The sequence below is a fragment of the Prionailurus bengalensis genome, chromosome D1 (genome assembly GCF_016509475.1).
Source record: "Prionailurus bengalensis isolate Pbe53 chromosome D1, Fcat_Pben_1.1_paternal_pri, whole genome shotgun sequence".
Taxonomy (NCBI): Eukaryota; Metazoa; Chordata; class Mammalia; order Carnivora; family Felidae; genus Prionailurus; species Prionailurus bengalensis.
Window position 1 is genome coordinate 102,852,816 of NC_057346.1, and position 26,385 is coordinate 102,879,200.

Below are 26,385 nucleotides of genomic sequence, written 5' to 3' on the forward strand. Positions count from 1 at the left end.
TGAGGTCTCTGGTAGGGCCTTGATTGCACACAACAGTGTCATATATTAAACGGGTTGACTAGGCAACGATCAGGGAAAATGGTACATGTAAGAATAGGTTTCAGTTACACGTTCGAAGAATGGTTACTCAAACTTTCTTTGTTATAGTGGTGTTTTCCAACATAATGGCATAGATAAGCGAAAAAGTAATAATTTCACCTTTTTCTTAACCTTTATTTGTAGTTTTAAAACTACATCTAAAACTACATCCCATTACCCTTTATATTTAATAGTTTAAAATATATATGTATATTCTCTGGAAAGAAGAATTTTTTAAAATTGAAAGTGCTTTCATAATCAACTCCAAACTTTAAAAAACCATAGGAAACAACACATATTTTAAAGTAGGTTAAAAATACTGTTCGGCTCCCTGGCAGAAATTGGCATATTTATTCAGTGGGTACATCACACAGAAATCAATACAAAGGATATTTGTATGGTGGCTTAAAATAGCAACGTAATTAATAAAATTCTCAGGATCTAAAATGCAAAGTTTTCATCTTCATAACTTCCCCCTGGCCAGTGGGAACACTTCAGTTTTCCTAATAACTTACACGGCAGATGAGCCGGTGAAGGATGTGTGTATTATGAAGCCCCCAACTACTGGTGCCCCCCCCCCCCCCAGTTTTAGAACAAGTTGTTTCATTTAAAGAAGAAATGGTCTGGCATTCTGGATCTCCAGTTTATTGTGCTATGGCCTCCCTGCCACCCGCACCCCCTTCCCGCCCGGCACAGCAGGACACGAGGTAGAACTGGTCCTGAATCAGCTTAGATTGTATTTGGGCAGACAGATCCAGGATCTCCAAGAACCCTGTGAGCCTAACCCCTGCAGGGGCCTACGGGGAGCTGTGTGAGAGGTGTGGACCCCAGGTAACTAACCGCCTCACCGAAGGCTCCTAGGCCAGAGTATGAAGGGGCAAAGCTGCTCAATTCAATCCCTGTAGTTTAGAAGAGTTTCCAAGGGGGCCCAAAGAATAGCTCTGGCGTGGGGGAATAGCTAGGGACTGTGACAGACACAAGGCTCCGCCCAAGATCCCCCAAACCCCTCCCCCCGGGTGCCCACCCACTGCCCTCATGTTCCCTTCAAGCTACTGGCACCACATGGACCCCCAAGGCTAAGCTAAGCAAGTGCCCACATCGGGGGAGGCCACAGACCGCCCTCTGATAAGAGGCTAAGGGTCACAGCCCAGTTCGGCACAGGCCACACTTGGGTGTCTGACACGGGAAAACTAAGAACCCACAAAGCTCCTCATTCCCCAGCACGATACGTTGTTTGGCACAACGCTCTGTGATGTAGGTGCCACCGTATCCCCACTTCACAGGTGAGAAAACAAAGGCTTGCAGCCTGAAATAAGTTTCCCAAGGCCACACAACCAGGAAGCGTGGGAGCCTGGACACAACCCTATTTTCTCAGCTGATTTCCATGCATCCACGAAAGCTACGGACATTCCTATGTGTTAACCCTCCGGAAAACATGCCTGTGTGCTTGACAGTTTCATCCTCACTTAAACAAAGAATCTGAGGTCCACAGAGGCTAAAGGGACTAGGGGCTGCTGGAGGCACAATTCAGGGTCTGGCCTTTTGTCCCCCAAACACATTCACCTGCTGCTCCGTCTCTAACACAGGCCAGATTTTTTTTTTTCAACGTCCTACGGTTGCCATTCGCTCTGGAGGGAATGGAATCATTCAGCCAAGAGTCATCCTTGTTTTAATCTGCAAACTCAGACGAGAGGCAGCTAGAGATTCGCATTTCCATCACTAATTACTTCTGCAGCTCCTTTCCAAATTCCCTCCCCCTCCTTCTTGCCGCTCTTCTTCTGTAGGATCAGAGATTGAGAGAATGTATAGTCAATGAGGACCCCTGGGAGACCCCTAGACTGAGGGGGCCTTTTTACAGATGAGGAAGTGGAAATTTCAGAGGGGAAGTGACTTGCCCAAGGCTACAGGAACACCTTAAGGAGCCTGAGAGGTCATTTGTCCCAACTCCGTTATCAGTCTCGCTGTAACACTCACAAGATGGCCTGTCCCTCATTGACAGCTCCAGTGATTGGAAAGGTGACCTCGTATTGAGCCAGAACGTGTCTCCCTTCGACTTCTACCCAAAGTACGTGGTGCCGTCCATCTAAATTAATCTTTGTTTGTGTGATCTCCTGAGGTTGCCATCTGTCCCTACCTGAAACTTGGTGGAACGATTTTATTTTTACTCCTCTGTCTATTCTGTATGGCTGAACACTCCAGGAGCCTCTTTAATGTGGTATTTTTATGAAGCCTCTTTCCAAGTACATTGAGAGTTGCCATCGGTGGGTCCATCCGGACTCGTAGTGGACGAAGTACAGCATTTCCAAAAATAAGAACTGGCGAGAGTCACCGGTGTAGTGGTGTGCAGGTGACAGGCACCCCAGTGGCAGCGGTGTAGACAAGGCCAGGTCCCTGCATCCCAGGTGGACCCTCGGTGCACCAGAGCAGGATTTTAACCAGAGTGCTGGGAGCAGGCAGACCGGGTCGCATGTGAATGTGAGTATTGGGTAAGGTTTTGAGGGAGTGGGTGTGTTTGTTAGGGGATGAGTGTGAGTGTGCGGGTGAGTGTGTAAGTGCACTGTGTGCCTGAGCGTGCCCATGAGTGTGTGTGTGTGAACACGCTGTCAGGGAATGTACATGAGTGCGCATGAGTATATGGGCAGAGATGGTTACAAAAACGGATTAAAAATACTATAGCAGTCAGGGTCCCAGCAGGAAACAGATGGCACATGCAAACTGGGTAATTTGAGGAGAGTTTAATGAAGGGACTGTTTCAAAGGTGTGGGCAGGGTGTAGGAAAACCGCAAAGGATAGCGCAGAGCCTGGGGCCAGTACCCGGACGCCGGTGACTGCCCGGGTCTGAAGGGGCGAGGGCAGGAAGCAGTGACTGACACCTGGAGACACTGCTGTCAGGACAGGAGTTGTGACCCCGCCAGGCTCCACCCGAAGCCAGAACCCAAACCACGGACTGAGGATGCCCGAGGCAGGAGTGTGGATCAGGGGTGTCCTCCATGAGCACAGGGAGGTCTCTAACCCTCATACGCCCCTGAGGAGCCCATGGAGCAAATGCCCCATAAGATGCACATGTTCATAGACAGGCATTTTCTTAAAAAAAAAAAAAAGGAACACCTTATTTCCACAAATAAGATAGAAATGCATCCTCAGAGTAATACATCCAAGCGATATGTAGACACTCCCTTTCACTCCTCCAGTTTTGCTCCCCTTACAGGAAGTTAATGTCCTGGACAGTTTGGTGAGCTTCCCTCCAGTGCTTTTTCTCTGCGTTTCTGTGCAGAGATTCCAGGACTTTGAAGATCTTTAAAAAGCCCATCCCCAGACCTCAGAAGAAGAGCCCCCCGGAGTTAAGTTTGCAAAGCCTTTTCACACCTATTTTGTCAGGATTCACAGCTCACGCCCACACACCCCCCCCCCCAACAGTAGACAGCTTAAAGAAGAGGTGCATCGGGGCCCAAACCCAGGGACCTGATCTACAGCCAGTGCCCCTAGCACACCTGCCGCCTTCAAATCGTTTGCAACAAGGAAGCAACCAGAAGAGAGACACCCAGCAGCGATGGATGGCCGGGATGATGGGAGAGAAGTAAGGGCACGCATTCAGCAGCGTCTGATTCGCATTTCTCCCCCTGAGCGCTGCTAAGACAGCTTTGCAACTAAAAGGCAAGGCGGTTTTGGATTTCCTCTCTTGGTGTCTGGGACAAAAAACACTTGTTCAGCTGCGAGATGTTCCTCATGCGGTAGGTGTTTCTAGTGATCGCTTCGTGTTGGAAATGTACCCACGAAGCTCGGAAATCTGGCACCTGCTCTGTTTCCACGCCGAAACGTGCGGATCAGCAAGATCTTAGGCCAATCGACAGAGACAGAATCGAAAGTGTGCCCTTGGCTTTGATCATTCTTTCTGCAATCTGGATTTTTCTCCTTCCAAAAGCCATGTGTTAAAAGCAGCCATTTCCGTCATCTCCCCAGAGACACTCGAAGGCCCCTTCGACGGGGGTGTATTTTGCTTGAATTCTCCATGATCCATTTTCCTCTTCCCTTTGTTTAGCTGGAAGTGGGAGAGAGGCCACTGGAGCGATCCTGAATTTTTACAGCCTTGTATAACGTTCCTGTCTAGCCTATCCACACAACAACCAACTTTATTGTAGAATATAATGGCTAACCCTCACCGAGCGCTTACCCAGTGAGCAGGGACTTAGCAAGTGCTCTTTGTGGATTATCTCATCAACTCTGAAGAATTTTATAGCTGGAAACTGAAAGCTCAGAGGTTTCATTATCTGCCCAAGGCCACACAGCAAATACTGCTGGACCGGATTTCAAATTCTGACAGCCTCCAGAGCCTGTGCTGGTAACCACAAGTATCCCGGTAGGACCGTACGGTTACCCCCATTTGACAGATGAGGAAACTGAGGCTACAAAGATTACTCCCGGAACAGACGGCTAGCCACCTGGCTCTCGGGTAGGTACTTCTTCCAACTGTGTGTCCGTTGATCTTTCCCTGCCTCATCAAAGATGAATCAATAGTAATATGTAAAAAGATCAACAACAAACCATTGTTTAAATGTCCGCCCCTGAAGCTGATTAGGCTCCGAGAATATGAGTAAGTAAGTATGGCTTGGGGTCTTCGCTAAGGGAAGGTGTCCCAGCTCCAAGGATGTTGCCCCCCCCCCCCCATGCAGTGAGTCTGCCAGGAGATATTTTCCTATCAGTATAAAATCAACTGTAAAAGTGTATTTCAGCTGGCAAAACTGCTTCTCACCAGGCAAAAGCTTTGCTGGGAACACCACTTCCTTCACTTGGAAACTCACATTCCGGGCCCTAGTTTTCCCTTACAAGTCCAACCCGGATCCCGCAAGTTTGCTGCTATTTTTTCTGCGGCTGTGACAGTTACGTGTCCCTGCTTTAGGAAGGAATCTCCATCACTCCATGGGATCGTTTCTAAACAGATGTCTGAGAGCTTCCAAGGGATTTGTACATTGTGATAAAACCCTTCTCCATTCAGCAGACGGTTATTGACTGCTGACTGGTGCAAATGTCAGCCCAGCGTGGAGAAGCGTTTCTAAGAGCTGGAGCCACCCCAGGCTGGAACTGGGCTGCTTCTGAAGGCAGCGAGTTTCGCCTCTCTGGGGGGATCCCGGGAGCGGGCAGCGGTGGCCAGCCTCTTGTGGCTAACGAGGGGAGGGCTCTGAAAATCTCTTCCAATTCCAGATTATATCAGGCTTTGTGGCTCATACAAACGTGAACGAGACCAGTTCCTATGGTCAAGTGGAAATGATACAAACCTGAACCCAAATAACAAAATGTTTTATACGACAAATCTTTTGTGCCGGAGCGAGCCAAGAATAATGAAGGTGAAGCAGAGGTGAAGCAGAGAGAGCCCCCGGGGTGGGGGGGAGTGAGGCAGGAGGCCTGCAGGCTGTGGTTGAGGCTCCCTGACCCCCCAGATGCTCAGTGTGATCGTCAGCAAGTCTCAGCCCCTCCGGGGGCCTCAGTTTCTTCTTCTGTGAAATGGGCTGTTCAAAGGTGCTAAGGCCCCTTCAGGCTCTAGAAGTCTGAACCAGTGCCTGTGGGTGTCTGGGGAGAGGCTTTGGAAGGTCGGGCTGCTGAAGCGTGCACTGTTATTTATGGACCTGTCTCATCGGAACGTACTTTCAACCCTGCCCAGCAGAAGCACATCTGACAAATGATTTATTACGGTAATTGATGTTTGTACTTACTCATTCTTTATCTATCGCTGCTCGCGGCATGAGGGATCACGTGCGCGCGCACACACCCTCCCGACCCTGACAGCTGCAGCCCGGGCCTGGCCGCCCCCCAGGCTCCCTGCCCCTTCCGGGCGCAGTAGCCTCAGGCGTCCAGCTCCATTCTCTCCTTGCGGCCCCAGCCGAGCTCTCTCTCCCCAGCAGCTGTTTTCACAGGGCACCAGCTTAGCAAGTCCTTGCGCCACCCCGAGGCCGCCACGAAGTCTCCTTTCTGGGCCCTGTCCCGGGGGAGCGGCAAGGGGGGGGCATTCGGGCTCAGATCCCGTCTGTGCCCCCGGCAGGCCCAGGAGCAGGAACAGAGCGGCCGTTCTTCTCTCCAGCCCGATGATCATGGGATGATGTTCCCCGAAAGCCCTGTGCCTCACGCCCAGCAGCTCACAGAATCCTCCATAACAAGCCCATAGCACCTGCCGGCACCTCTGTTTCACATCTGGGGAGACTGAGACGCACCCAGGTGAGGGACTTTCCCTCAGCTGATGAGGGCTAATTGGGAGCCGCGGTGCCAGCCCAGGACGGTGTCGTTTCAAAGCCCTTCCACCGACGGCCAGAGCACTGGGCGGCCGTGAGGTGTTGGGGAGGCAGGAAGTGTGGAAGCCTCGGGCCCAGCGCTCAGCAGGACGAAGCACTCCGCACATATGACGTCTCTGCTGTTGTCCCCGCTTCTCCGCCACAGGGGCTGGTTCCCACCGACAGCGCCTACTCTCCCACCCAGCCACCTGCCACATATAAATGTTTTCTATTTGGGAGACAAACAGCCCGATGCTGCCACCTTCGAGCAGCTCCACCTAAAGAACGGGAGCGTTCCGAGAGGCCGAGTCGGGAGGGGGAAACCGGAGGCCGACGTGGCTAAACTGAGTCTGTGGGATGTCAGGAATCTGGGGAACCAGCGACAACTGCACTTGGTAGGCCCTTGGGCAACAGCAGAGCGTGGGGTCTGCCTCCGAGTCCTAACTGTCAACCACAGTCTGGGGCAGCAGGTGCTGAGGCAGAGACCCCGGGGCCGGGCAGAGGCAAGACAGGTAGCTCGTTACAGTTACAGCCTCCGCCCCACGCTGACAAAGCAGCTCTGGAGAAAAAGGAGACACCGGATTCCCCGCGTCTGCCCATCTCTGCGGTGTAAATACGCCTCCCTTGTCAACTCGAAGCTACAAGCGTGAGGTCGCCGAGTGTGGACTCGGGAAGAGACGCGCGAGAGGGCTTGTGGTTCCCTCAGCCAGGACAGCTGCCTCCGCCTCTGGCCTGCTCACGTCTCACCTCTCCTTCCGGGTCGCACCTTTAATGTCGCTTCGCACAGAGCCTTCCTTGACTCTTCAGCCTAGCTCTTCACTCGACGAGCTCTTCGAATGGTGCTCTCTCCTTTTCAGCCCCAATGTTGGGCTTTAGCTACTTAGGGGAATGTGTGGCTGTTAGTATTTCTCTCCCTGTGAGGAGAGCAGAGCTGGCCAAGGTATCAGCAGTGCCTAGCGCAGTGCCTGGCAAAGGGTAGGTGTGCTCTAAATATCTGCTGGGCCCTAGTGGATGAATAGGAGTTTGCAAGGTGGGAAGGGAGGAGAGGGGAACAGCATGGGCAGAGGCAAGAAGTCCGTGTCTATGAGGTGTGCTCAGGAAGGCAGGCAGGGTGGTGTGGCTGTTACTTCTGGTGCCTGGCACCGAGGGAGCATCTGCCAGTAGGTGAGGAAGGCGGACTGGGCCCGGCGGGGTGTTGGTGGCGTCGCTCTTGCCAGCCGCATTTCCCAGCTGAGAAAACCAAAGCTGGAGAGGTAGGAATCGGAGGATTTGGGAGAAATCAGGGCCGGGCACGGTGTAGCTCAGCCCATCCCCTTTACAGACAAGGAAGCTGGGCATCCCTCTCCCAACACTGCATGGCCGGCGTGTGCTTCCTGTTCTGTTCCCAGCCAGTGACTCTGGGTCATTGGCTCTGGGTCGAGAGACCCACCTTCCCAACACAGAAGGTCCCCCACTGGAGAACTGAAAGCAATTGGCCAGGATCTCACAGAAGTCAGGCAGCAAAAAGAACAGTCTAGAATGCTGGCTACGAGTGTGGGCTGTGGCACTGGACTGCCTGAGTTTGAATCCCAGGTTTGCTCACCGACTGGTGGTTTGGGGACCTTACACAAATTGCTCAACCTGTGTGATCCTGGTTCCTCATCTGTAATATGGGAAGAGCAGCAGTGCACGATTCCACAGGGTTGAGTATTCAATGCGCTAGTAAGTGTCATGCACTTGGCACAGTGCCGGGCACATAGTAAGCACTGAGCACGTGCCGGCCGTTCTTCCCACTGGTAGGACTCTCTCCAGGATAGATAGTGTTTCATGTATCATGATCCTAGGATATGAAAGGAAAGGGACAAGCTTTAGGCACTTTTCGGTCCTCCCCGTGGCTCTTTCTGTTCTCACCGCTCAGTTGAGGAAGAAAGCTCAGAGAGGTTTCCGCTTGTCCAGGGTGGAAAAATTAGTCAAAGGCCACAGAACCACGCCCAGACCTCCAAGACTCTTGGAGGGGAAAATCCTAGCCATGTGGCATCATTGGAATTTGCTCTCTCCCTGGCTACTCTTGAAAACCTCCCTAATTTTTTTTTAATGTTTATTTATTTGGGGGTGGGGAGGGAGACAGGATCTGAAGCAGACTCAGCCCTGAGAGCGGAGAGCCCCATGTGGGGCTCGAACTCACCAACCGTGAGATCATGATCCGAGTCGAAGTCAGATGCTTAACTGACTGAGCCACCCAGGCACCCCCAAAACTCCCCAATTTTAACTCACTCTTCGTTCTTTGGTGGGTAACTTCTCCTCCCTGAACCCCAGGTCTCTCAGCTAGAAAATTATGGATGTTTGTAACAGTCAGGGTAAATATTGCTAACTGCTGTAACAAACACCCCCTCAGCTCGGAGGCTTCACACAAATGTTTGTTTACTGCCCATGGCACAGTTCACACTGGGTCAGCACAGTCGTTCGGGCAGCTGGGCTCCCGTCACCTCTTGAATCAGTCTCCCCTAGGGCCTGAGTTCACCCCTAGCTCCCCAGTGGCCGGCCATGAGGAAAGAGAGGATAAACAAGGTACGATGTTCCAACACACCTCAGCCCACATTTGGCAGACTTCACTTCCATTCACGTTCCATTGGCAAGAAGTAGCCAAGGCCCCCGCCTTAGTTCGATGCAAGAGGGCGGGCAGTATGGTCCAGCCATGTGCCAAGAGAGAGGACACCCCAGACCCTGGTGCCACAGGGCTGGGCCAGATGCCGTGACACTCACCGGCCACACTCGAGAGCAGAAGTCAGGACTCCCGGGCCCTTCCCTGCTTTTAGCCTGGGCCCTCCCTCCCTGAGCACCGTGCTTCCTCCCTCCTACCCAGGAAGAGAACCAGTCCCTGCCAACCCGCCTCCGAGGGTGGGTGGTTGGTGAGATAATGATCTTATCATACGTATTGCCTCTTGGAAGGCAGGTGCTGGAGAAAAACCAAGTCTGCTTTGGTTTTTCTCCCTGTTCCTTCACATTCCTTCCCAAGATAAATTTAGCCAGCCCTCGCTTTGAACGTAGTGCCCAGGATGCTGACTTTTTGTTCTCCGAGTCAATGTGAGAGCATTTTTCATGACGGTAGCCTCAAGCCGGGAATGCAGACTTCGGGAGCGCAGTGCCAGCCTCTGCCCTGCCCCAAACACCTGTGACCCACAGTCCCACCCCGGCCCAGTCCCTGTGGGACAGCAGGTGCCTGAGCTCTCCAGGGATGTGAGCAGAACACAGAATACAGACGGGCTTTGAGATCTGGCTCCAGGTCTGCTTCTGTCCTTACTGGCCACCTAGAGCTCGGAGGCAGCACATTCAGGATTAAGGGCAGAGATTGGAATCCCGGCTCAGGCAGGTCACCTCCTCCTCTGTCTCCCCATCTACAAAATGGGTCCTCGCCCCTTCTTCATGAGATTAACTGCGTGAGATACTTGTCTTAAGAGATTTGCATATTTTCTGGTATTCAGTTAACAGGAGTGGAGAAGGTGATGGTCTACACTTTTTCTCAGGCCAACCTGAAAGCCACAGTGAGGACTTCCTGGAGCCTCTGTCCATTCCAGATGCTTCTTTTCTGGACTTCTTTAAAATCTCCTGAGAGGCCTCCTTGGACCACTGTATTCTTGGACCTCCTCGTCATCATAAGAGTGACTTCCTTTCTGGGGTCTATTTTGCATCCCCCTCCTGCTGGTGAGGCCTGGTCCACTCCCTTCTGCCTGGTCTGTGAAGCCCTCCGCCGCCACCCAGACCGTATCTTATCATATCTTGGAGGTGGGTCCAGCCCCCCCCTCTGTCCCCATCCTCCAAGACTTTGCGTCTTAGGGTTAGGTCTTTGGGTTCCTCTCAGCCTCCTTCCTGGGGCCACTCCCATTTTTACTCTGGGTCTCCGTCTCCAGAAGATCATCCTGCCCTCCCCTGCCTCCCCTTTTGGCTGTGGAGTCCACAGGACACTCGTTCCCAGGTCAGGCTCCCTGGGGAAGCTTCCCCTCACTGGCTAGGTTTCAGCCTTACTTTTCAGTCCGGGGCAACAGGTGCACCATGCGGGGGACACACACACACACACACACACACACACACACACACACTGGCTGTTTCCCCATGGGAAAAGTGGGGCCCAGACTCCTTCCGGACCCAGTTCACCCCTTCTTCCTCTGATGGCCTGTGGATGCCTCTCACAGCTGCACCCACCTGGAACCAGAGGGTAGGGAGCTTGGCCGAGGCAGGCTCTGCAGACCAGGTTCCCAGGCCCTGCAGAGAAGGGCAGAGTGTCCAACCCAGAGATGGCGACAAGTGTCGCGACAGTGTCTGTCCCAAAGGACGGGTCTCCGTGTTTACCCCTGTCACTAACAGATCTGCAGGGGGGACATGAGCACCCCCTCTTCCTAGACAAGAAAAGTGAAACCCTGAGGGCTGGGTCACATAAAAGGCCAACCTGCCAACATGGAGTGGAGCTTTGGACCCTTTCTGCCTAACTCCAAAATTCCCCACAGCCAGAGCAGACAGTGGCTGACATTTTATAAGTTTAGATGACTCTTCCCCAAGATGATCTTGTTCCCAAACCCGTGATCCCTCTGTTGTCTCAGCACTTGGCTGAGCATTTTACTCTCCCCGCTGTACAGATTAAAATGCAAACAGCCGTGGGAGGGGCAGCACAGCAGTCTGGGAAACCCCTTTAAGGAAGGAGTTTCTCAAGACTCCTCTTTCTGCTGGGAGAGGCCTGGGAACCTGTGGGGATCAGAAACACTGAAGGGAAGGGGTGCCGGGGTGGCTCAGTCTGCTGGGCTTCCCACTTGGGCTCAGGTCATGATCTCGTGGTTCGTGGGTTCAAGCCCCGCGTCGGGCTCTGTGCTGACAGCTCAGAGTCTGGAGGCTGCTTTGGGTTCTGTGTCTCCCTCCCTCTCTGCCCCCTCCCCTGCTCATGCTCTGTCTCTCTCTCCCTCTCTTTCTCTCAAAAATAAAATAAAATTATTAAAAGATGAAAGAAGGAAAGAAAGAAAGAAAGAGAAAGAAAGAAAGAAAGAAAGAAAGAAAGAAAGAAAGAAAGAAAGAAAGAAAAAGAAACACTGACGGGGACACAGCCGCGGCACCAAATCAGACCCGTGTCAGGCCCACACACCTATGGGGTTTTCTGAGCCCCTTCACTCCATCATCTCACTTGACCCTCACCATTTTCCTGGGACACCGGCATCAGGAGCCCATTTTAAGAGATTACACTTATCCGTGGGTTAAGAGATTACACTTTGCTGACACTAGGGTTTTGCCTAGCATGGGCAGGGCGTGGGGAGGGGGCCAGGAGGCAGGGGGAGGATCGACCGGCTTTAAACAAATGCAGTTCACCTGCTTACTGACTGTGAAGCCACAGGCAGTCCCTTCACCTCCCAGGGCATCTTCACAGTGAGGTGCTCGGGGCCCCCGTTTTGAAGGTGATCGTTCTAACCTGTTCCCAGCAAGGTTCCTGGCACCCAGCAGCCCGGGCAGAGAAGGTGTAGAGGATATAGTCCTGAACTTGGGCTACTTCACCCCCCTCAGAGCCTCGCTTGAAAAACAGAGCAGTCACATCCCTACCCAGCAGGTCTGTGACGAGGGTAGAAGGAGACAAGGTGTCTGAAAGGGCTTTTTAAAGCCTCTCTATAAATGCGAATGTATTTCTTCAGCAGTAATAACAGCCAACATCGGCAAACATCTCCTGCCTGCATACTGTGTTCCAGGCGCTGTTCTAGACCCCTGGGTGTGGGGTTCCATTCAATTCTCACAGCACCCCTGAGAAGCAGGACTTCTATATTATGACCAATAATAATGGAGGAACTTGAGTCTCAGAGGGGTTAAGGAACCGGCCCCAGGTTGCACAGCCGATAAGTGGCAGAGCCAGGCTTTGAGCCCAAGGAGGCTGACAAGCCTATGGGAGGGGAGCATCTGCTGCGAGCTGGGCCCTGAGATACCCAAACAAATAAACTGAAGATGCGTGGAGTCCAGCACAGCTCAGACTTTCATACACATCAGAATCATCTCTGGATATTATTTAAAAAGGCAGAGTCCCAGGCCCCACCCACAGAGATGCTGATTCCACAGGTTTGGGGGAGGGCTGGGAATCTGCCTTTGTAACAAGCCCTGAAGATGACGTCTGTGCAGAGGGCCAGCTAACCACACAGGGAGGACGGTGGCAGGCGTCCAGCAAAACCATCGATAAGAGTCGCTCAGTAAGCATGGATTGTAGGCTCCAGGGGACTCTGAAGGTTCAGGTAGGAGTCCCCAGGGAGACCCACCTGCCGCCTCTGGCCTCCAGGTTCGCCAAGTACTACAAGCTGGAGAATGGCAGCGAATACCGCACACTCCTGAAGGCTTTTGGCATCCGCTTTGACGTGCTGGTGTACGGGAATGTGAGTCCTCGGGCTGGGGTGACGGCGGGGCACAGGGGAGGACACCCAGACCGGTCTTGGGCCCCGAAGAGCCTCCTCTGGTGGGGGTGGGGCAGGGGGGGGGGCAAGGTCCTGCCACTGACCAGCTCTGAGAGCCTCAGCTAGTCACATCTGTAGTCTCTTTGCCTGGGCTGGGGCGTGAAGGGCTGGGGCCTGCTGGTCCTCCAAGAACCCTCCACCCATGGGTTCTCTCTGGCTGCGAGTCCACGTTCGGTCTCAGGCCTCAGGACCTCGTACCTGACCCTCTGCCCACTCGCCTGGATCTTTGTGCATGCAGGCTGGCAAGTTCAACATCATCCCCACCATCATCAGCTCTGTGGCAGCCTTCACCTCCGTGGGAGTGGTGAGTTTAGCCCCTCCAGGCTCAGACAGGAGGCCAGTCAAGGTGGGGCTTCAGCTGGGGGGGGCGGGGGGGCGGGGGATGGTGGCCCAGGTAAGCCCTGCTTCTGCCTAGAATGTAAAGCCTGACCTCTTGCCAGATGCTTCAGTCTGGCAAGGGGACTGTCCCCCACCCCCAGACTGGGTCAGTCCTGAGTGAACATGTCCAGTCACAGAGAGCTCATTACCTCCCCGTTTGCGGGAGGGACAGACTTGGTTCAGAGCTCCTGTTCCACACCGTGAAGGTGAGGGAGGAGACTCCAGGAGTCCACAGACCTAAGGAACAGAGCCCTGCTCCCAGGGACTCCTACCCCCTCACCCTCCGCTTCTCCCATCAAGTCCTCTCCCTGCATTTTGGTCTGGGGTCACTGCCAGGAGCTGGAGATTCGGGTGATGAAGACATTCTGCCAAACCCCTGGACATCTTTCCAAGTGGAAACATCAGTCAGGTGTCTTTGGAGGACTCCTCCCGGCCCCTGGCCTGCTTTCTGCCTGAGGGCAATCGTGCCCACTGCTGCTTCCTGCCAGCCCGCTCCTCTCCTCGCAGGGCAGCCCCACTGAGTTCGCCCTGCCTCTTCCTCCAGGGGACCGTCCTCTGTGACATCATCCTGCTGAACTTCCTCAAGGGGGCCGACCAGTACAAAGCCAAGAAGTTTGAGGAGGTGAGCTGGGGAGGGTGGGGGCAGGTGCATGAGAGGTGGAGGGACAGGGCAGGGAGTGGCACTAGGCCCCAGGGACTCTCAATCACTCCCCCTTTTGGGGACTTCTTCAGGGGAGCTCATTGGGCCTTGGTGCAAGTTGGGGGTCCAGAAAAGAGGGATTTGGCCAAGAATGGGCTCTGTGGAGACCCTTGGGGGCTCTGTGGGTCATCACTGCCGACACCCCCATCTGCTCATTGCCCCTCTCCGTTTCTGGTTAGCTCAGGTTCCTGTCTGCCCTTGGGGTGCATGGAAAGACTGTTGGGATCACGCAGACTTGCTCGAGCTCCTGGATAAGGAGGCCATGAGCCCCACCTGCTGTGTCTGCCAAGTGAGGTCCCCACAGGAGGACCTTCCCCGTAGTTAGAGCACGATAATGCCAGCCTCTCTATCTGCAGGTGGACGAGACGACGCTGAAGGTCACCGCCTCGGCCAACACAGTGTACCCCAGCGACCAGACCACCGAGGAGAAGCGGTCCACAGATTCGGGGGCCTACTCCATCGGCCACTAGGGCCCCTTCCCGGGGCTCCATCTGCTCACCCTTGGGCTCCAGGCCTCCCACTAGGGCACCCACCTAGGCAAGGGGGGGAGGCAGAGAGGGGGGCCTTCGTTTCTACTGTTCACCCCAGGAAGCTACACTGGACCCAGGTGTCTGGGCCTCGCAGTGCTCTGGCAGACAGGTAGCCCTCCCTGCTAAGACCTCACTCTCCGGTTCACCCCTTGCCTCGCCCCTGTCTGCTTCCCTGGACCCCTAGGGCAGTAGCACCTGAGCTGCCCCCCTTCCCAAGAGTAGAGAGAACAACAGTGATAATGAGTGGCCACAAGGCACTACTAAGTGCCCGCCAGTGTCACGCACATTATCTCATTTAACCCGTAGAATAATCCTATGAGGTAGATATTAGTTTCCCTGTTTTGAAGATAAACTGAGGCTCAGAAAGACTGAGTCATTTGCCCAAGGCCACACAGCCAGGAAGCATGAGAGCTGGGATTTAAACCCACATCTAACCCCATCACCCACAACCCCACAAGGGAAGCGTGAACTCCCCGGGGGCATCTGTCCCCTCCCCACCACCCCCCCAAGCTGCTTCAGCCTTCCCCACAGCTACCAAGGTCAGGTTCAGCTTAATAAAGAGTAAGCCCCATGCTTTCAACAGGAACTCGGGACCCATTTTAGGGGAGATCAGTTAGACAGGGATGTGGGGGTCTCTTTCTCTGCCTTGAGTGGATCCCCAATTCAGAGGGAAAGAGGAAGCATGACTGTCAGCGAAGTTTTCCGTTGCTCCATCCCCAACCAGGAGAGGACCATTCTCTTCTCTCTCTGGGACCCCCACATACTCACACGCATCGGGCCCCCTCACTCCAGGAGTGGAACTAGCCCCCCACCCCCTTAGGCTGGGGTGTGATTCCCAGACCCCGGGGCCCTTTTCTAGCTGGGTGGTGCTTCTTTGCAACACCAGTGAACAAGCTCCAGTGAGGCCCAGTGCCCTGTGAGCTGCTGGCCAGCCAGGCCACCCCCCACATGGCCCTAATCAGTGGTCAGTCTTCTACTGCTAGAAACCCTCTCATCCCACTCTCCCGTGTACAGATGAGCCAACTGAGGCCAGAGAGGGGAAATGACTTGTGTCACACAGTCAGTGACCAAGGGAGAACCCAGCTGTCCGGGCGCTGAGGGAAGGAAGCAAGAGCAAGGAACCAGAGAGGTCGCTGGAGAAGCATCTGGTCCCCCCACACACCTCCATCAGCCTGACACCCCCTCCCCCACTCTGGGCTCGCCTCCCGTAAGATGCCCGGGCATCTCCCCGGGGCAGAGTTCCGGAGCAGATTTAGGTCTTTAGGAAGCCTGAAGGATATACAATTTGGGGTATCTTTTTAAAATAATACTAAATTAGGTAACAGAAGGGGCTCCTGCAAGAGGGAGGCCCCAAAGTAATCAGTTTCATTACCTCCCAGTAAAACCACGTCTGGAAAAACTGGAGCGGAGACATGACTCTGTGGTCTCAGCTGCAGTGAGCTTGCCTAGGGATGGAGGGCTCGCCCCTCTAAGGAAGACGCAGGGAGACGGGGAGGGGGCAGCTTTGGGGGTCACTCGGAAGGGACCAGTGCGGGAGCAGCGGGCACTCGCAAAGGCCTGAATCCAGTGATTCCCCCCCCCTCCCCCACCAGGGGAGAAGGCATCAGGCCCATCACCCCCCACACACACCTCACCCTCAAGCTGGTGGGGTAACACCTCCCCGGGGGTGCCCTCCGGCGTCGGGCCACGTCCAGAGATCTGACCAGCAGAGACGGCGGTGGAGGCAGCGGTTCTGGAGCGGGGAGACTCACAGGCATCCCCAGCAGGGCTCACAGGGGGGCTCCCTGCAGAGCAGCCTGAAGCAACCTTGTGCTCCCTTTCCTCGGTGCGGCAGCCGCCCCTGGGCCCACCCGCAAGCGTGTGAACTCGCGAGGGTGAGCTGGACGGGCGAGCCACGCTGCGCTAAGTCACGGCTTCGGTGCGCCAGGCCGAAGGCTGCTGTCTGTAGTGATAACGCTGCCGGCTGGGCTCTGCTGCATCGTGGCGAGATCCATCCACCCTGGAGAGGTCGCCGTGGCTGTCGGATGGAGAAAGAAATCTGGGATCCGTGGAAGTTTGAACTGGAGCCCACGCTCCCTCCTAGCGGGTCCCTTGCATCTTGAATGACTCCGCGTAGAAGCTAACTGCCCAACGGGCCCAGGGCGCGACACATGTCCTCTACTGCAACCCTCATCGTACAGAAGGGGGGCTGAGGCTAGTAAGGAGGAGGGACTAGACTGGCAGAGCCAGGCCTCGAAGCCCGAGCGTTAGGACTCCAGGGTCTGCAAGGTTGACTTCCGTGCCACAGCTGAGAAAACCCAGGAAATCTCTTGGCGCCTTCTATGTGTCAGGCTAAACTAGGCGTCTAGGCCGCAGGAACCAGAAAACCTCAAAACCTCATGATTTAATAGAACCGAGTGGGTCAGACAGCCCCCTCCCTCCACCTGGTGGGTGTGCCCAGACACATGGGCGCCCAGGTCAAGAGCGGCAGGGAAGGGGGACCTGGAGGCTCATGGACCATCGAAAGGCCAGGCCCGGAAGAGGTTTATGTCACTTCCAACCACACTGCCTTGGCCAGGCTCACTAGCATGACTAAGACCCCAACTTCACCGCAAGGAATACTGGGGAACAGCCTTCCTGGGTCCTCAGGAAGAGGAAACAGTGAAGACACCACCCTCTGCCTCATTATCCCCACTTTTAATGGCCTCTCTTCTCCACAACCCTCCCAGCCCATGGCTGCTGACAGTTACACACCTCCTTCCCTTCTGTGTTCCTTCTCACAAAACCTTGTTTTCTGCAAGCTACCCATCAACCTCCCAGACGGATTAATAGATAACACTCTTGGGAGTTTCTTCTCCTGAGAGTATTTGCTTTTTCAATCAAGGGCTTTTCAAGATGGAAAGGCCTTAAACATCCAAAGATATGAATATATAATTGTTGAAGCTTGGAAAGGCCTTAAACATCCAAAGATATGAATATATAATTGTTGAAGTTAAGGCCCACTAACTGACAGTGTTGGACCTTTGAGGGGTAGTTTATCTACCCTATCGTGCCTCAAGCAAGCTTCAGTCTGCAAGGATCTGAGCTCCTCTCCATTCCCCTCCCTCCCTCTATCTCTCGTATTGCCTGGCAACATGTTGGGCAATTGGCATTGGCTACAGCTCGTTCCCCATCAAGGAGAGAAGTGGAGGCTGATAAGAGGGAGCTTGCCATTCAGCCAAAATAGCGGACCCAGAGCTCCCTGTGCAAAGCTTCCCTTGCTGACCATCCTTCCCACCACCCACAGCCAGATTCCACGGTTCTTTTAGAAGCCGAGCATCAAGAATTAGCTTGTTGAAGTATGCAAGGCAGGGATTTGGGTGGGGATCTGGCCCCCAGGCAGCCCCCTTTCTCTGCCCTTGGGAAGACCAACAATGCTGTGATTAGGAGCTTCCTACCTGATGTCCATCTAAGGTAGACGGGTACCTACAGGTAGTCCCTGGGTCCAGCATCGGTGACGTTCATCGCAATGCCCAGGCTCATTGTCCGGTTGCCAGGGACCTGCTGATATTCAGGGGACCCACCTTCTGCTTTTCCACTTCTCCTGTGGTTCTCTATTCCTGTCCTATGCCATTAACTCCAGCACCTTCAGAACCAAAGCACATCTGAGAATACTGTGCTTTTGGTTCCTGAAGCTCTGCATCCCATCACGTGCCTAAACAGATACACACAGACACACACAAACGTAGACTTGTACACGGGTATGGCAGACATGCACATACATACACACTCACAAACATATGGGTCGAAGACGTACAAGTACCCACATACACATGCACGCGCAGAATCGGGCATGCAAGGGTGCAAAGCTATACAGAGATACACAGACATCCAGGCATATCCACAAATATACAGAGACGTTGAAAATATACCCACATTCCACACACAAATATACACCGACTCATACAGATTTATGCATATATTTACAAATACAGATTCATGTATACACAGATAAAGACAGATATACAAAGACTGACTCGTGTACACACCAAGATACATATACACACGTGTAGCTGGGCACTTACAAAAATACTTGTACATTCTCCCTGCACCCCATGTAGAGCTATACCCCAAGAAGCATATAAGTGGATCCTCTATCTATCTGCCTCAATCTCTTTCTCTCTGTCTCCATTCTCTCCTCTCCCTCTCTCTCTCTCTCTTTCTCTGTCTCTCTCTACCACACCCCTCCAACAACCCTGGGCTCTCTGCCCTCTTAATGCCCAGTCCCAGGTCGAGCTTCCTGCTTCTCAAGCCCAGATCCTTCCCGGAGCCCAGCATCATGCCTGGAGATGCAACATGTTCTGGCTAGGTGTCCCCAGGGGCTGAGGAAGTGAGGTGAGGGAAAGAAGCTGGGCACCCGGGCTGTGCAATCAGGATGGGAGCCGCATGGCCACCAGACTCTAACTTTTGCCCCCAAGGCCCTCCTGGTGGAAGCAGCTCCCTCCTAAGAAGTGTTCCCTCTCCAGAGGTAAGCTGGGAATGGGGAGGAGGGAGAGGGAATTGCAGTGGGGGAGGGGACACACCTGGGAATAGAGAGGAGAACACATCTCAGAAGTTGGGGACTGTGAACTCACACGCTGGTGGCTGGGAGAATACAAAGTAGGGGCCAGTATCTGAGGCCAGGAAGATCCAGGTCTAGAGGAGCAGGGGGCCTAGGTGAGACTTCCTCCCTCTCACGTGGTTACCCGGGTGGACTCTCACCACACCCCATGTACACCTCAATTCTTCAATGGGCGACATCACCTCCACCTTGGAAAGCCACCCCCCCTCCCACCCCACCCTGCTCCCCATCCCGGATCCAAACAAAGCAGGAGGGCCTGTCTCCCACCGCACCAATGAGGCCAACCCCCAGCGCCTGGGGGAGGGGGGGGGGGAATCCGGCCGGCCGAGAAGGGTGGTGGAAAGCCCACCGCCCAGTCAGGGCTCGGCCACCAGCCACCGCCACCCACCCCCACCGGCGCCCGGCCGCCCTTCCTCCTGGCCACCCGGCGCCCACCCGGGGCCCTCCAGCGTGGGCAATAAAGAGACGGAGTCAGGAGATGCTGTGGGAAGTCTGGGTTTATGGCCAGAAGAGGCTGGGGGACAGAGCTGGGCCTCGGGGGCCGGCCGGGAGGGTGCGAAGGGCGGGGGATCCGAGGCAGGGGCTCCGCAGCCACGGGCTCAGTAGGAGCAGACAAAGGGCAGACGCCTTTGGCATGAAGCGCGCCGCCAGTGACCACCTAGCAACGGAGAGCACAGTGACGTCAGCCGCTCGTGGCCGTCCTCCCCTCCTCAGGCACCACATACGGGTCCGGATCCAGGTTCCCGCCGGGGTTATGATCTGGCCGCTGTGGTTCCCACGCGTCCCCACCAGCTAACGTGATTCTTCTCCCCCGGGGGTGGGGGGGAGGGGGCAGGGAGAGTGCTGCTAACGGCTTTATTCCGTTTCATCTTCACGGTGACGCCAGCAGGTGGGTGCTACCCTCACCCCCATTTCACAGATCGGGAAGCTGAGGCTTAGTGGGGGTCATAACCTGCCTGGGTCTCAGAGCTGGAGGCGGATGGTTACCGTCTTACTCCAGCACATGCAGTCTGAGCCGTGGTGCCAGCTCCCTCACATCTGGCATCCGTGCTGTTCCGAGCTGGCGAATTCTCTGTCAGCCAGCCCTCGTTCCCACATCTCTCTTTGGTCCCTCGTCCGTATCTTACATTCACATCTGCTACTCTCATCTGTCACATTAGTCACTCCGCCTATCAGAGCAAGGAAAGCAGTCCCCGGGCCCTGAGCCTAGCTCTGTCAGTGAGGGTAGAAAGCCTCCAGCTAGCTCCCAGACAGGGCTCCCCATCACCTGGGTTTGCTCTGAGGAATCCCTACATTCCGGCCCTTCTCACAGAGGACATGTCCCCCCAACCGGGGGAAGGTGTGAGTTTGGGGAGGTGTGTTGGGGTAACTCAAAGGGACAGTATGTAAGAGTCTACCTCTCCACCCCCACCCCTTCCCCTTCCCCTTCCCCTTCCCGTGGCCCCAGTCCCCCTCACCTGTGGTGCACAGGGTCACACAGTTGCCTTGCCCTTGGAAAGGCTGCCCTGAGGCCCAGTATCCAAAATTCCAGCAGCTCCCATCGATCCATTGAAAGCTCTGGCTCATGAACTAAAGTGATAGACCGGGTAAGAGTACAGATGTCCAGAGAGACAGAGCCAGGGGCTCCAGAAAATGCTGAGTATTCCTTTCTCCTCTCACTGCCCACCCAGCGGGGAGCCAGATACCCCAGAGACCCATCCTTGAGGGTTTGCAGGCCATGACAAGGCAAGAGCAACCAGGACTCCCAACTGTCGCACAAAGCAGGCTTGTCAAGCCTTACTGTGCATACGAATCTCCCGGGAATCTTGTTAAAATGCCAATTCTGATCCAGGAGGTCTGGGGTAGGGCCCAAGATTGGGCATTTTTAACAAGCTACCTGTTTTGCTGCCCCTGCTGGTCCACGGACCACACCTGAGCAGCGAGCATCATGGTACTCATTTATCCATGACCCCAGACCCACCTTGAGAGAAGAAGGACCCCATTCTAGAGATAAAGAAACTGAGGCCCCGAGGAAGTCATTCAGCTAGTAAGTGACTAAGCCGAGCATGCAGCCTGTCTCCTGACTCCAGTGATGCGCTGGTAAATGTTCAACAGCCAGCTCTGGGGGAAGGTGAGAACACAGAGGGAGGGAGGAACCCCGATTTACAACAACTGCCAAGTTCTTTGGTGTATATATGTCCACTGGGGGCACGTTTCAGGCTACAAGCACACAGTCACTGAGCAAGGAGCTGAGACCAGATGCCCACCATCATCGGTTCTCACTTCACGGCCTGCTGCCTCAAGGTCATCTCAGCTGCTGAGGTGAGGCTAGACGCCAGCAGAGGCTCCTTTGAGGCAATCAGAAAGAAGTTCCTGTCCCCCGAAGTTGGTGCTCCACTTACCCAGCCCCGGCTGATGGCTCCAATCCAGACCTCATTTTCGTTGAGTCCTCTGGCTGAGCAGAAGATGCGATAATCTAAGTTGTAGCTGTGTATGGAGATGAGGTTGCCTTGGTAGCACCTCCTGCAGATACTCTGCAGAAAGAAGAAAATGGAGGGTAGAGAATTCGCTGGCTTTTCTCAAGTCTCTGGGTCTCCAGGACAGAGCCTCTCATCCCTTTTCAGGTCAGAAATCAGAGACCTGTCTGCCCCTCTCAATCCCATGTTTGGCTCCCTTTTGTGTTGTCAGGAACTTTTTGCAACGACTACGAATATTCAGAATAGTCATAGCTACCGTTTGTGGAGAGTTTTAGTGACCCCGAGACTATTCCCAATACTCCCCACGTATTATCTCATTTAATCCCCACCACAACCCCAGTGGGTTGGTACTGTTTATCTCCATTTTACAAATGAAGGTTCTGAAGCTCTGAAAGGTGGAGTGGCTCGCCCAGTAACACGGCCCATGAGAGTCAGAGCCAGGCTCAAACGCAGGCGTCTCTGAAACCAAAGCCTTCCTTCCAGATCGGTGGTTCTCAAAGTGCCGCCCCCCAGACAAACAATACCATCATTACCTGGGAATTTGTTATAAATGCAAACTCTCAAGCCCTGCCCTAGACTTGCTCACCCAGAAGTGTGCTTTAACAAGACCTCTAGGGGATTCTGACGCACACTAGGTTTTGAGAACCACTCATCTAAAAGGGAACAGAAGGTTGAATCGAGTCTCTCCTCCCCCCACCCCCACCCCAGTCCTCCACAGTAGCTTCCCTGCCACTTACCTGAGCACATTGAAATTCCTGGGCCTGCCGCACCATCAGGAAGTTGCAGGTTTTGCACCCAGGACTGCTCGGAACTCGAATTACGTCTTCTTCCTTGGGGCACTGAAAGTCCTTGTCTAGGGCAGCTAGGTTCGAATCCATGGCCTCCCCGTCCTCAGATGTGACCTGACAGCTGGAAGCCTTGGCCTCCTCTCCCTCTGACTGAATCATCTCATCAGTCAGAGCCAGGTCTCCTCCCTGCTCCCCTGAACCTTCCAGATTCTGACTCAGATCCACTTGTATCTCATGGCTGTCCGGACTGCGGGCAGAATTCTCTGGGAAGGAGAGGTAACCTGCTGTCAGTTCTGGGTCTCCTTTCTTACAGGACCATGGACAATGCCAAAGGCCCTACTTGAACCTTCCTAGAGCCATCTGGAGCTAATCCTGGATCTCCTTGGTGTTGGGTGAGGAGAGAACATTTGGGTCATAGGCACAAATGGATGAGATGCTAACTTCTGGCTGGCACCGAGATGCGTATTGTGGGGGTAGGTGGAGGCACCTGTGAAAAGCCCTTCATCTTCACAGGTGGGTGGATTTTAAGTTGAGGAGATGGCTAATCAGAGATGGGCTGGGTCAACTGGAGAGGGGTGACTGTGGCCCTGGCCCCATGAGGCAAAAAAAAACAAAAACAAAAAAACAAAAAAACAAAAAAACAAACATACAGGAAATAGGAGAAAAGAGAAAGATTGGTAAGACAAGAAGGAGATGCTTACCCAGATGGAAAGCAGCAACTGTCCCCAGGAGGAGAAGGGGCAGGAGCAGTGGGCCTTTCATATCCACTCAGGTTTGGGATGGGGACACAACTCCAACCTCCTTCCTTGTGGGTGTCCTGTGTGTCTGCACAGCTCTTGGCACTTAGAAGAGACAAAATTCTTGTTAACTGGCTGATTCAGGGACAAACTAGAGCATTCCTTCCCTTCCCCCAACCCCTGGGGAACAGACCCTGAGCTGGAGAATTAGGAAAAGGACATGGGGTGTCAGCTCAAGTACAAAAGTCCCTTTTTCTGAAAGTGCCATCACCGCTTCCCTGGAACGGCCCTTAGCTCAGACTCTTGCCCCTGCAGGAATAAGCCTGCTCAGAGTCAGGACCACTGTCATTCATGCTGGGGAATGAGGGGAGAGGATGGTGGCCTGAGGACAGGCTTCCGAGGTGCATGCCATATTGGGTCAGGTACTCACCTCCAGGAGTCTGAGGCTTCCACTCTCAGTGCTCCTAGCTGCTGGGACCCAGAGGCAGCTCTTATACTGGGCATCTGGGGAAGTGGGAAGAGGCCAGGATGATTGCTTCAGGCTGGGGTGGGGAGCAGTGGAGCTGATAAGACTAAGTCTTGCTCAGTCCTCTCACCCTTGAGCCCTGATGCCTGCTGGGACTCCAGAGACCTATCTCCCAAGGCCTGCTCCATATGTGGGCACCCAGATGCCCCAGTGTGTTCCAAAACACCCCAGCTGACTACTGTCCAGGCATTATTACCACCCCTAAAGTGCCCCAGTCTGAACAATACCCCTTAATCCCAGGAGCAGCCTTCCTCTGGTGAATATCCCAGCTAATGAGGTAGGGAATCCCAGGAATCTGGGAGAGCATGTGGGGAAGAGGTGGTTGGCCAAGGGAGCCTCCGCCCTCCTGATCACTTATCTGGACCAGGTACTTTAAATGCATCACATCCATGACTCCTCACCTTCACCTTATGTATGGTTATCCTTATTTCACAGATGTGAAAAATGAGATTCAGAGAGAGAAAGCAACTTGTCGAGGTTGCACACGTAACAGGAGAACTGGGATTTGCAAGTCTTTTTGGCTCGAAACCCTTCTCTGTCTCTCTGTCTCTCCATCTCTGTGTCTCTGTCTTTGTCGCTTTCTGTCTGTGTCTCTCCTTCTCTTTCTTTCTTTCTCCCCCCCTCTTTCTCTCTCTCTTTCCATCTTTAATGTGTGAAAAATTTATGCTCATTCTTTTATGCTCTGGATCTAGATCAAGGTTCTCAACCTTTGCTCTATCACTATATAGAGCCAAATCTTTGTTGTGGGGGGCTGTCCTGTGCATCATAATAAGTTTAACAGCATCCCTGGCTTCTACCTACTAGATGTCAGTAGCACCTTCCCCAGTCATGATGATCAAAAATGTCTCCCCATATTCCCAGATGTCCTCTGGGGAACTAACTTGCCCCAGTTGAGGTTCATTGATCTAGAACATGCCATGTTGTCCAGTCTCAAGGCTCCTCTTCCAGCAAGGGGGCAGCAGTTGGAATGGAAAGTTTCATGCAGAGTCATTCAGACGCCCTGGGCCACCCTCCTCCCCACCCCCACTCCCCATCTCCCACCAGCTCTCTATCACCACTAGGGTCTCCACTAGGGGAAGTAAACAAGGCACTTGCCTCAGATGTGGAATTTAAGAGGGCACTAAAGAATTCAGTGGCCAAGAGAAACAATATTTTAATATAATCTTTTGTGAACATCAAAATAAATGCCAAAAAATCCATGAAGAACAAAACGTCAAATTTTTAATCAATCAAACTCCAGCCAAATTCAGTGCAACACAGGGAAAGGCCAACAAGTGCTGAGCCCTGACTTAGCTGGATATCACTGCCAAGAGCTAGAAGACTTGTCAGGGTGGGTCTCTCAACTCTGTGACATCCTAGCTGGGCCATGCATATTTGTTTCTTGGATTCCATTCCAGCCTTCCAGTACTCAAAGCACTAGGGACAGGTAACCCAGAAGGTGAAGAGGCCTGGGTCCTTCTCCTCCACTCCCTCAGGGTACCTACAAATGGAGAAGTATCTGAAAGCTCATTTCTGCACCCAATTGCAGAGTAACGGTCTTGGCCATTATCTCCCCGGCCCAACGGACTTGACTCTCAGCTTCTCTTCCTGTCTTGGAGGCTGGGGGATGGACCAATTCCAGGCCCCCAAAAACCTGGTCTCCAGATTTTGAGCTTGAGGCCTCCCTAGTAGGAGGGCTAGACCCTCTCTCCATTTTTCTTACTCATCTGGGGCCCAGGCCAGGGATATCATTTCATTTGTGTTTGGGATGACCACTAAAGTCGGCTAGTTCCATGAGCCAGCACCATGATAAGCTTTATGTGTGTCATTTAATTTGAGCATCCATTTCGTAGGTGAGGAAACGGCATCTCAGAGAGCTTAAGACACACCAAGTCAGAGACAGGCCTAAACCCAGGCCTTCCAGCCTCTTAGCCACCCCAAAACTGCCTTCCTTCTGCCTCCTCTCACTGACCTCCCTTCTCTATGACTTACCCCTCTCCCTGTTGACCCTATTTTCTTTGCATACAAATCCTGGGCAAAGACATTCCATTGACTTCAATGACCTCCTTCCTCACTGACCACAGTGAAGCTTGTCTGATTTAAAACTGGAAATAATATTTTTGAAGGTCCACCACGGACCAAAGACTATATTTCATTAAGGATTTTATATCTATGGTCCTACTTAATTAATTTTACAATCATCCTGCAAATTAGGTATTGCCTTCTCTAGTCTACATATCTACTGCACCAGCTCAGAGAGGTTAAATTACTTGCCCAAATTCACACAACTATTAAGAAGTGACCCTCATCTGTTTGACTCCCACATCCTCGCTTTCTTTGATATGCCCATCTGTGTTAGCCCCAGGCAGTGTGGCCAACATGTTCATCATCCATGAGACTCCAATGCTCTGGCTTGCTGTTTGCATTTATATTCATAGGGATTTCAAACTCTGTCTCAAGATTCAGCGCAGCCCCACACTGCGCAGAGGGTGGGTCTCCCTATCTTGAGGGGCAGTGTAGTGTAGTGTGACGTGTCTTGGAATCATGAGTTAATGTCAGCTCCTCTGTGGCTTGGTCTTCTCATCCTCATGAGTGGAGGCTCATGACAGGACGCTACATCTAATAAGACCACCTCTAATAAAGCTCCCAGAACATTGCCTGGCACGTGGGGTTGGGAGGTGGCCCTTGTCAGGAAACCAGGACTAGAAATGTGACCCTAATCAACAAATAAGCACCGAGTGTTGATTGAGCTCCTGCCCTGGGCTTTGCATGGTGTAAGGAACTCCAGGGATTCTATTGTAAGCAAGTTGGCTTTACAGAACTTAGTCAACATCCTGTTGGAGATGAGAAATGACACACAAACCCATATTTGGGGGTGTAAGCCCTCTTATTTCATTAAGTTTGCTTTTTAAAAAATGTTTCTTGTGG

General features: G+C 53.4%; 2 protein-coding genes across 2 annotated transcripts in view; one reads left to right on the forward strand and one right to left on the reverse strand.

The window, feature by feature from the left end:
• Window positions 1–15,796, forward strand: part of P2RX3 (purinergic receptor P2X 3) — a 28,725-nt gene extending 12,929 nt beyond the window's left edge. Inside the window, exons 9-12 of the mRNA XM_043581151.1 lie at window positions 12,613–12,706; window positions 13,023–13,088; window positions 13,707–13,784; window positions 14,219–15,796. Coding sequence (XP_043437086.1) covers window positions 12,613–12,706; window positions 13,023–13,088; window positions 13,707–13,784; window positions 14,219–14,332 — 352 coding nt within the window. The 3' untranslated portion in view covers window positions 14,333–15,796. The remainder of the gene's footprint in view (window positions 1–12,612; window positions 12,707–13,022; window positions 13,089–13,706; window positions 13,785–14,218) is intronic.
• Window positions 15,797–19,450: 3,654 nt separating this feature from the next.
• Window positions 19,451–23,458, reverse strand: LOC122483777 (proteoglycan 3-like). The gene is made up of 6 exons (XM_043581152.1): window positions 23,383–23,458; window positions 22,917–23,057; window positions 22,165–22,478; window positions 21,353–21,484; window positions 20,429–20,540; window positions 19,451–19,629 (listed from the first exon to the last, which is right to left on the reverse strand). Exons 2-6 carry the CDS (start codon window positions 22,975–22,977, stop codon window positions 19,571–19,573), a joined length of 678 nt encoding a protein of 225 aa, XP_043437087.1. The 5' UTR covers window positions 22,978–23,057; window positions 23,383–23,458; the 3' UTR covers window positions 19,451–19,570.
• Window positions 23,459–26,385: the final 2,927 nt, after the last annotated feature.

Excerpts from the sequence above, each read along its gene's own strand:
- LOC122483777 (XM_043581152.1), bottom strand. The coding sequence starts at position 22,977 with ATGAAAGGCCCACTGCTCCTGCCCCTTCTCCTCCTGGGGACAGTTGCT. Across the intron at positions 21,485-22,164 it reads AGGAATTTCAATGTGCTCAG|AGTATCTGCAGGAGGTGCTA; the intron begins GTAAGTGGCAGG and ends TTCTTTCTGCAG. Across the intron at positions 20,541-21,352 it reads GAGCCATCAGCCGGGGCTGG|TTCATGAGCCAGAGCTTTCA; the intron begins GTAAGTGGAGCA and ends CTATCACTTTAG.